Raw genomic sequence first — 10,933 nt, forward strand, 5'->3', positions numbered from 1 at the left:
GTTTTGTTTTGTATAACAATTCTTAACCCCATCCGATAAGAGATTCGAATATATTCTGAAACTGTTGTTTGACTAAGTGGCAGCATAAAATATTTGTTTCATATGCAAACAAACAAAAAGTGCCCGCAAAAAGTGACGTTAGTAAAAAGTTGAATGAAATAAATTTAATACTAAAAATTAATAATTAAATAAATTAATAAAATAATTAAATTGATAGCAACATTAATTACAACAGAAGCACCAATTAAAAGTACAAAGTTCCTTTCCAATGTTGCTAGCATCTCTAACTATTTGTCGCTGAGATTGAATAATGCAGCATAATTTAATATTATTAGATGAAAGTAAGTAAAACAAGCTACGAGTAATTGTACGGCAGATTGAAACTGAAAAGTGTATCTAGTTCCGAAATTGTCGTAGAGTAATCAGATACTTTTAGCAGGTACGGTGAGACATCTCTAGCCAGCGCGCCACCTACATGTCAGACGTGAAATCTCTTATTATGCAGCAAAGCAGACTTGCATGCAATAATACAACTTTAAATCAAATTAAAGCATTTAGCATTAATCAAAGCAAACGGAGACTAAACAGTGATCCCAAAAAGAGACGAATTAAGCTAATCAATAGCATCTCTCTTTCTCTCTCTCTCTCTCTCTCTCTCTCTCTCTCTCTCTCTCTCTCTCTCTCTTGTTGACCTGCTCACGATAGAGCACGTCGTGGTAATATGGCCTGGTCTACAATCATTGGATGCTCCAGTCATCCAGAGGACAGTCTCCAGGATGCTCGGTCCCTGGCTGCAGCCTCCCATCCATGTAGAAAACCCGATCTCCGACAGGTTTCGCTTCACCTGAAGCAGTCACCTAGTTCGCTGTGCTCCCCTGCGTCTCATGCCAAACTAGGGATCGCTGTCGAACACCTTCTTGGCAGGGCATATGACCGGCATCCTCATAACTTGCCCCAGCAATCGTATCCTGCCAGCTTTCGCCACCGTCAGGATGCTCGGTTCGCCGTACAGCTCAGCAAGCTCGTGGTTCATCCTTCTCCTCCACGCTACATGCTCGAACACACTGCCAAAGATGGTCCGAAGGATACGTCGGTCAAACACGCCCAGAGCGTTTGCATCCTCCGCTCGGATGGTCCAGGACTCGTGACTATAGAGGATTAGTCGAAGACTTCTGGCTCTCAGCAGTCGGTGCAGCCCATAGTATGCACGATTATGCCGAACTAGCAGTAATCCTTTACTATCTCGAGCTTGTCGCCGTCAACTAATGCACTGCTTCCCAGTTGAGCCCTATCACGGACTGATCCTCCGGCAAGCAGGTACTTCGTTTTCGTCGCATTGATTCTCAATCCAAATTTTGCTGCTTCGCGTTTTAGTCCGGTGTAGGCTCCATATTGCATATATTATTGAATGGCTTTGCATTCAGTCTCCTAATAGACTGTCTTAAAGACAACGGACTGGATTAAAAACCGCAATTGAACCACATGCATAGAACTTCGCCATCATTCAATGGAGCAAATAAAAATCAACGATTGTCCTCTCCGTTGAAGGCCGATCATTATCAATGATAGTTCCAGTGTTTAAGAAAACCTTATTGTAAAGTATTGTATACCTTCCTGCGTAACACTTACCGTTTCGAATCCCACGCCTGGCTCACGACAGTCCGATTCGATTTCTTCCCTTACACAAAAGCAATCGCAACAACACACTTGCACGTTTTGTTTACTTTATTTTCGTAACTTCCATTTCAGTATTTGCTTGGTTTGGTTTTAGCTAGGATAATTAATATTACTTCCATTGTATTTTACGGTTATCGGTTGCCCAACGACACTAACGTATCCCTTTTCCCAAACGGAGTCATGGTTTATGGCTGTGTGTCTATGTGTTTGTGCCAGATGATCAGTTAAATTATGCATTATGCTGCTGCTGCTGCTGATGCTGCTGCTAATGTGGTATTAGTTTTGGGTAAATTTTCCTCCGTTGTTATTGTGTTAGCTTTCGCAAGGTTTTAGTGGTACCGGTTACTCTAATATCTTATGTTCAACATTGATTCTGTAGCTAGTGTAAGTTTATACTTCTAGAAACATTGTCGCATCTACTGTAAGTCTCGTATTCCATTGTGTTGGTTTTGCTTTGCTGCAATTGTAATTGATTACGTTTTGGTTGTATGCTGTTTCACCACTCAGTTTGTATAGTATATATTCAGTAATAATAATATTATCAATCCTGTCTGTATCGCATCGAGCCATCGGCAAACGAAAATGTTCTTTAACACACGCACATTAAATGGTTCGCTGTTGGAAAGGATTTGCTCGGAGTTGTTGCGGGGTTGCATATGAGTATGGTTGCATTGTGTTTTAACAGTAACATTTTAAATTACATCCTCATAGTACATCAATGAATGTAGCTTTCTGTTTGTATGTGTTTGTCTGCTGCATGTAGCGTTTGTTTGCCGTAACATAGCGACACACACAACTGCAGTGTAAGCAAAACGAGAGTTGATGGCGTTGTTTGAACGTTGATGATACAATCGCTGTGAAGCAAAGAGTGGAATGGTTTTTTTTTTTGGAATACAGCATCACTCGCCGTGGCATTTCGGTGTTAGTGATCATTTTTAATTTAGGGGTTTTGCTCACACACAAGCAAACAAACACATACCTACAGACACATTACACACGAAAACGTACCGTCCTGTTGATTAACAAACTGTAACACATCATATTTGCTTTTAATTTCGTTGTCTCTATTTGCATAATTCTAACACAGACGCAACACGCAAACACATACGTACACAAAATCGCGGCACGGATCGTGCACTGATGATCGGTCACGCCGCGTAATGCGATCGGAGAGGAATGGCGGTTTTTGGGGGTTTTTGTTGGGTTTGGGGCGAGGCGTTGCATAGCGCCAGCAGCAAAAAGGGAGAAAGATTATTTGTTTAACGATTGAAACAACAACACTATTACATTGATATTCTTTGACATGCTTCGCTTACAGTGCTAGTTTTGCCTATGTATATATACGATAATATCATCAACCCTGCCCTCCTCCTGCGCGCTCTGCCCGTACATAATAAATGCATTATTCGGTTCGGTTTCGTAACTGCAAAAACATGAACACACTGATTGCATTCTTTGGTGCTATTGTAGTTGTTTTGTGGTGACGGTAACGATTGCACGGAGAAACAATTAAAAAAATATATTTCTTTAAATTAAAAAGGGTAGTAAGGGTGTTGTATTTGATGGCCAGTGCACGAAGCGTAGGTTTAATTTCAAACACAACACAACAATAACACACTTTCACAGGTATAGAAGAGTGTTTGGGTAGTAGAATATGTTTAAAAATTCCCACCCATTAATAGCATTAACAGTAAGACTTCAAAAGAACAGAAGAAAAACGTTATTTGTGTATTTGCTTCTTTGTTTTTTTTTTTGAGAGGATTTTGGGAATGATAGCAATAAACAGTGGCAAACATTCGAATCATTTGCTCAAACGGGAATATTTAATTTGATAGATACTCTCTTTTTCTCTTCTTACGCAGGATTATCAATTGATGGCAGCAATTATAGTTAACCATTTCCAATTACAGCTTGGGGATTATGCATGAGATGAGTAAATAGCACTTTTCCTACTCTCATAGCCTCTTCCATTCTTCTGTTTCCATTTTGTCACTCGCATTCAGTTCGCGCCTTTCTGCACACCTTCCTTTCAGTGGGTTTTTTTCTTCTCTACCTTGCCTCTCCCCGTCCAGGCTGTCTGTTAGTGTAGAATTTGTGTAAATATCAACTAGTCATATCTTAATAATATATTGTCCTCATATGATATATGTAATGTACTGGCGTTCTGGCCACTCTGACCCAGTACCCAGCCCGCCCGTACACACTTGTGCGAATCGCGGTACACGTGATCGTAGCGACATCGATCTTGGCCCGCTCGTCAAAACGGCTCGACCGCACGGGCGGGCGGGCGGGCGGGTGGGATGGAATGGTGGAGAGCAGCATTTTAAATTGTAATTATTATTAATCTAACAACATTCATTCATGCCGCACGCTGGGAGAAAAGTGGATTCGAAGGAAAGTGGCTACGCTTGCCCAGCTTAGCCGCTGTGCATTTCTCGACAGGTTGCGCCTTTCCCTTCGCTAGCCTTTCATGCTGTATCATGCTTTACGTGTATACGGGTGAGGAAGAGAGTGTGTGTGAGAGAGAGAAAGATAGGGAGAGTGTTTGTGTATAATTTGCGTGTGTTTTTGCTTCCCTTACACGCAAGTACTTTTTAGCCAAGAGCATAGTAAACGATTAGCGTTAGTTGAGTAGTTAATGTCTTACGAATTAAAATCAATACTGACATGTTTGTTTTTTTAAATGTTTTTAGAGAAACGCAACGCAACTGTGCTTGCGCATCGGTGTAGAACTAGCTAGGCGAGCCGGAAGTGAGCATTTCTACCGTGTGCGCGCAATGGTGCCAACGACCAATTCGAACGTCTAAATGTAACTGTTTTTGCTAGTGGTGCAACGGAGACGGCAACTGTGCCGGATCGCTCGTGTCGTGCTCTAGAGGGTGCTCCTTCCGGCTGGCAAACAAACAAACAAAAAAAACCAGTACGTCTAATCAGTCGTAGTAAGGTAATTTCGGCAGTGCGGCAAATCAACGCGCTACAAACAAGCACAAATAGCGTTTGAATGAATTACCAAGCAAAAGGGGATGACACAATGATATGCATAGGACATTTAAGTATAGCAAACACAGTGGCTCGTCTTCTCCGATCGTACATCGATTGCTTGCAGCACATAGCTTACACTCCACCACGGAGCACTCGTACTTGTGTCGGTAATGTTGATCGATCGCACATCATTTTGATCATTCTCATTGTGAATCCTTCAATGGAATATTATTTGTTTTTTTTTTTTTTTTAAGGAGAATATAATGGTACCCACTAGTAGGCGAGGAAAAAGGACAAACGAAAACTGCCCCTCGTCCTGTGGCTCGCTCAATGCTTACTTTGTATTGCCGAAGGCAAAACCTCTTTCGGATCTGTTTGTGCGCAAAACTGAGCCACCTCGGTTTGCAACAAGCTGCTCGATAAGAGGGCCGCCGTAAGGGCATTGGGCATTCCGTGGCTGAGCCAGATTTTTTTTTTTAGAAGTTATGTGAATATCGCTTATAGTTTACAGTTGTTTTGCCCCTTTCTTTCGGTCCTGTGCCGTACTGTCCAGTGCTTTCCAACCGATGGTACCGAAACACCCTTTCACGTTGGCATTCCCATCGACGGTCCCCTGTCGGTTTGTCCGTTCGCAATTCTTCGTTCGGTCTGTTTGAAACCAGGAAACGTCAGAGGCAAATTTGGCAGATCTCTCGCGCCCGGCGCAGTGCCCGGAAGAGATCCCCATCTGCATGTGTCGTGTCGCTGTGTGTGTGTGAGTTTTTGTGTACTCGGGTATGTGTCCTGTGTGTGAGTGTGTCTGGTTATCGGTATTACATTTAAAAGCTTATCAGATAACATTGCCATCCCCCCCGCGAGACAGCGAACGGGCGAACGGGTCATGTGGGTACCCCGGCACACAACAGGAAGGGGAAAGCCGCCGCGCGGAACAAGAACATCAAAGGGGAGGCGAGACAGAAACAGGAACGGGCCGCCACGGGACACACGCCCCGCGCATTTACTTTAAATCCAGCTCTTCGTCGTCCTCGTGCACCGCCGGCCGGGCCCAGGGCCGGGCCGCACTTGTCGATCGATCGGACGCGACGGACATGCTCTTGGTCAGCATGCTCGGGTCCTTCCGGCCGTACGCAAACTCCGTGTCGGAGGTGGTGGTGCTGCTGAAGCTGGCACTGTCCCGGCTGCCGTACGTGCCGTACCGTCCCGCCGCCGATCCGGTGCTGCTTGCGGCGGGCGAAAACGGAGCCGCACTGTTGGGTGGGGTGGGGGCCGCCGGCCCCGTCACCGCGCTCGTGCCGAAGATGAGCTCCGCATCCGTGAGCGACTCGGTGCGCTGGCGGAACTCTCCGCCGGCTCGCTCGTAGCGCTTGGCGAAAAATTCGGGCCCACGGTCGCCGAAGATGATTTCCGCGTCGGACGACGCACGCTTGGTGCGGCCAAACTCTTGCTTCCGCTGTTCGCTGGTCGGTACGGTGGCGGAGGCGCCGGCAGCGGCCGAACCCGGGGCCGAGGCCGTCGGCAGGCCGCCGCTGGTGACGCTCGAGTAGCCGGACGAGCCCGACGCGGAGAAGGACGAAACGGTGGAAGATGAGAAGGCAGAGGAGGAGGAGGTGGCGGAGAAGGAGGTGGCTGAGGAGGCGGTCGTTGCGCCTGTAGCGCCAGTGGCGGGCAGGGTGACCGGCGGTGGGACGACGGCTGCACCGAAACCGGCACCACCGGCGGTGACGGCGGCGGCGGCGGCGGGTGCCTGGAAGCGCCCGGTTAGCGATGGTTGTTCCCTGATACCTTGCTGTATAGTGTAACGAGCGGTGTCGTCGTTGGTTGTGATCTTACTGCTAGTGGGGTGGCCGGTCGCGCCGCTCACACTGGCGCTGCGCCCGGGCGTCCCAGCGATCCGCGCCTCCTTGTCGAAGGGGTTGATGCGCTCGCTGAGCGCCGGATCGTACGCCGGGCGCTTCGGTTCCGCGGAGGTGCTTTGGCTGCTGGTGATGCTGCTGCCGCTGCTGATGCTGGTGGATGCGCTGGTACCATCCAAAGAAGAAACATTGACTTTATGTACACTGCTGCTGATGCTGCCGGCGGTGGTGCTGGTGACTGACGGCGCACTGGCGGCGATAGCACTGCCACCGCCACCACTGCCCGCCGCACCGACGTACGGCTGGCCGGGCGCACCGTTGCACTGCTGGTGGACCGGTGGCGGCCGGTCGCCGGGCGGCTTCTCGGTCGGTTCGGCGCCCGGTCGCACCAGCACGCTGTCGATCGAGCTTTCGCGCGTGCTCAGCACGCTGCCGGTGGCGCTGCCGGCCGTGCTGCTGCTGCTGATGTCGTTGCCTCCGCGGGTCTGTTTCTTCTTCTTAGCCAAATCCTACATGTCGCCAAATATGCCGGCGAACGTTTTGCGCAGGTTTTTCATCGTGTCCTCCGCGTCCTCCACGACCGAGGGACCGCCAGGGCCGGCACCGGCAGCTGGCACCTTGCCGACGCCGGAACGGGCGGCCGACGCGGACGATACGCCCGACACGCTGCTCGACTGGGATGCTGTGAGGGAGAAAGCAGGCGATTATTGTCACTTGTTATCACGCAAAAAAAAGATGTAAAAATTGTAAAAAGAAAAATGTGTAATTTGACTGAATTTCAACGACAGGATAGGAACTTTTACTACATTTGCTCAAATTTGAATCTCAAAAATGAAAAATAAGTAAAAAATACATCAAACTAATAAATAGAAATTATTTATCAGTTTACTTCACGATATTTCATGCTCAATCGCGTTCAGAGAACTTTTTGCTCTAAAGCTTTCTATTGAAGTTTAAAATCTGGTAAAAAATAAAGAAACAAAATAATAAATAAATGATACAGCGCAAAGTCAGACAGCTCATTTTTCTGTATTTATGACCTTTTGGAATGTTTCTGGAACCGCTAATCGGACTATAACCTTGACACATCAGTAAGGAATTATTTAGCAACATGTTTATATCATCTGATTCTGATACATGAAATTTATGTTCCATGGAAATACAAAATAATCTAAAATCTTGAATCTTCTTTTAAAGATCTGACCCTGCAATTCTCTTCAATTTGATCAATCTAGTATTTCGATGAACTTGCTGATTCCTGATCTATATAATCTATGATCACCATAAAGACTTGTCGTTGATGTCCATGTTAACATTCTGCGGGATCGTTGAATAACCTTCAGCAATTGACTACCTACCTTGCGAGTCGCGCCGTCCCACCGAGTTCAGGGTTGGTGCCCGCTCGGACGGTTGCTCCGGTGGTTCGCCGGACTGGCTGCTGAAGCTACCGTGGCGTCCGATCGAGCCAACGCCCGGCGTAGTACGCTCCGGGATCGGTGGCGGACCGCCACCAACCGGGACCGGGCGCGTACCGATCGGTACCGGCGGCGCATCTTCCGTCGGGCTAGTGCCGCGCGACGAGATCGAACTGCGCGAGACGGCCTTGGTCATCATCGAAGGACGGCAGACGTTCTAGATGGCGGACAGATAGAGTGGTGAGAGTAGCGAGAGATTCACCCTTCAACGGCATTCCAAACGCGTGCCAACGCTTACCTGCATGCGTCCGACGACCAGATCCGCAATCTGGCGACGATCCTCTTCCTGGGTGTCGCCCATGAGCGGGAACGTCGAGTCGGCCGCGCTGATGATAAACTCTTTGCCCTCCTTGGAGACGATGACGGCAACACCGCACACCTCCATGCCACCGAACAGCTCGGACACCTGTGGCACAACGAGAGCGGAAGCGATTAATCAGCGTGCGCGTTGGAGCGCCGTGATTTGCTTAGCAGCCCCGGAGAGGGATGGAGTGGGCGCCCAATTCGTGGGAACGGTGGGAGACATATACACAATTAATTGATGCGCCATTTAATCAAAAGCATCAACCAAAACAAAACACAAACAAACACACTTTGGAATTAGTCAGCCATTGGGCCGCGTGAGTGGATCCATTCTCCGTCGCTTTGTGGTTTAATCGCCACGTTCTAGTACTTGCGGCATTCCTTAGTCATAATGTACATCCGGTTTCACTGTTCGAAGCAGTTTATACTCTCAAATTAAACCCACTCGTTTCGGTTGTTCTCGGATCCAGATTGCCCGTATCATACCCGCTGACCCGCGGACGACCGAAAACGTCATTGATTGAGTCATTTAACTTCCCTCGCTGTTTCGCTCGCAACGTTCGCAGGCCTCAAAGTATCGCAAAATACTGGCCGCATTAGGAATTTGTGCACGCACGTGCCGCCGGCGCTTGACATCTGGTGCGTTTGCGGGCGAGGTTCGAGCTGAGATCATCGCCTCGCGATTCCTCGCCATTAGCGTGCACGAATCGGATCGCCCTTCAGGCCAACCGCACGGCTGTGGTTGATGGGTTGATTTAATTATAGAGTATTGTACTCATCGCGCCAAGAGGGAATTCGTCGTATAGCGGAGTCAGATTGTGATCGATGTGTAGGAAACCAGTGGCAGCTGGAAAAGGTCTTCCTCGTCCATTCATCCATCCATCCATCGGTTGCACGCGCTCGCCTACGCAACGAATCGAATTCCTTCGTCTTGGCGTGTTCGAGGTTGGGTGAGATAGAGGCGGTTGAGGGAATCAAACCCCAACCAAAGTGGATGCGTCTGGCGTTATGTCGCATTGTCTGGACACGCCAATGACATGGATCATCTTTTGCATGAAGGAATGTCCATTCGTAATTGATTTTGCGTGGTAAAAAAAAACAAGGAATGTCTTTTTCTACAACATCCAAATGTCAGTTTGCAATATCGTTGGAGATACATGATGCAATAGAGTTTTATCCATGCTGGTGCTTCAACACTTGAAAGGACTATAAGGTGCTTACTAACTTTTCAATTGAGTTGCCCGCACCTTTAACGCACGTAAGTGTTTTGATTGTCCGCAACATCAAAACGCGCCGTTCGTGCTGGTACTGGAATGCAAAATTCGCACACTTTGCCACACACGAAAACCGAAATGTACTTTTCGTGTAGCCGATCTGGGTAGCCGGTGGACGGTCGCGTGTCTGCCTGCGTCCCGATAGTGCCTTTAAAAGGGCATCTTTACCGCTGGGCCAGTCCACGAAACGTGCATTATCTCGACGTTCCCTGACTGGCGGTTTCGAGGTCGTGGCGCGGGGTTCCACGCATGCAACCATTTTCAGAACTGGATTCGGTTATGTCGTACAGTGCACGACGATGATGATGGTGACGATGATGTCGATAAATCATTTCAGACGATCGGCGACAAACGCAACGTTTAATGCCGTCAAGATTAGGCGCAATAAATAATCCCCGGATACGCGCGAGGTTCAAAGAAGGCCGCACCACCATTCGGGTGGATTGGAATTGAGCGACGAATGCAAAAAAAAATGCAAAACATGGAGGATCATGAAGAACAAACCAAGCACACAGGGCAAGGTGCAAGGTAGGAGCAGGGTGTCGTTTTTCCCACCGTACCGTACATACACGACGCGATCGTGCCAGAAATGTCTCAATCGTTTGGGATTGGGACAGGAATACACCGTAGTCGTATGTGTGTGTGTGTGTGTGTGTGTGTGTGTGTGTGTGTGTGTGTGTGTGTGTGTGTGTGTGTGTGTGTGTGTGTGTGTGTGTGTGTGTGTGTGTGTGTGTGTGTGTGTGTGTGTGTGTGTGTGCACTTACCTCGTCGACCCAGGTTTTGTACTTCTCCGTCATCGGGATCTGCTCGAGCATGGCCGAGCCCTGGTTCGTTTTCCAATTGCCGGAAATGGATTTTCTCCTGCGGGGCGAGAAACGGAAACGGAGCAGTTAGTAGTGTCGCTTGTTGGCGGAGTTATGCTCGTCGCGGACAGCTGCCGGAACGTACATGAACGCCTTGTAGCTGGTGCCGATCTTCTGGATGTGCACGTCAAACTTAGCGTCGATGTACGGCTCGAGGCTGCAGTAGGAGCCGTTGTCGGAGAGTCCGGTGCCGCACAGCAGGCCCGCCGCATCCTGGAGCGCCCCGGGGTTGTCTAGCTTGGCGGTTGCTTTGCCACCGTGACAGTGGCCCGCCTTCAGCACGCACGGGAACCGGGTCCAGGTGAACTGCAATGGTGGATCAGAGAGAAGAGATCGTTACAGAAGTGTGCAAGAAGCTGGTAAATGAAACGGTTTAATGTAGTGACTTTCTGTGTGTGAAAAAATTTACAATAGATTATGATAACTTTTTGTAATAAAATGTTTCATTTAAGATGCGCTTTTGGATTGATCATCTTTCCCTTGAATGTATTATTTCAACACCTTTG

The 10,933-nt window shown here is 48.2% G+C and overlaps 1 protein-coding gene across 2 annotated transcripts in view; it reads right to left on the reverse strand.

Annotated features, from left to right (window-relative positions):
- Positions 1 to 2,235: 2,235 nt before the first annotated feature.
- LOC121589399 (synapsin) overlaps positions 2,236 to 10,933 on the reverse strand; it is a 34,075-nt gene continuing 25,377 nt past the window's right edge. For both annotated transcript variants that reach the window (XM_041908316.1, XM_041908315.1), the window contains 5 exons: positions 10,513 to 10,733; positions 10,329 to 10,425; positions 8,226 to 8,393; positions 7,871 to 8,144; positions 2,236 to 7,194 (listed from right to left, as the gene is read on the reverse strand). In XM_041908316.1, coding sequence (XP_041764250.1) covers positions 7,022 to 7,194; positions 7,871 to 8,144; positions 8,226 to 8,393; positions 10,329 to 10,425; positions 10,513 to 10,733 — 933 coding nt within the window. In that variant the 3' untranslated portion in view covers positions 2,236 to 7,021. The remainder of the gene's footprint in view (positions 7,195 to 7,870; positions 8,145 to 8,225; positions 8,394 to 10,328; positions 10,426 to 10,512; positions 10,734 to 10,933) is intronic.

This window comes from Anopheles merus, chromosome 2R, assembly GCF_017562075.2.
Source record: "Anopheles merus strain MAF chromosome 2R, AmerM5.1, whole genome shotgun sequence".
In the NCBI taxonomy this organism is placed as follows: Eukaryota; Metazoa; Arthropoda; class Insecta; order Diptera; family Culicidae; genus Anopheles; species Anopheles merus.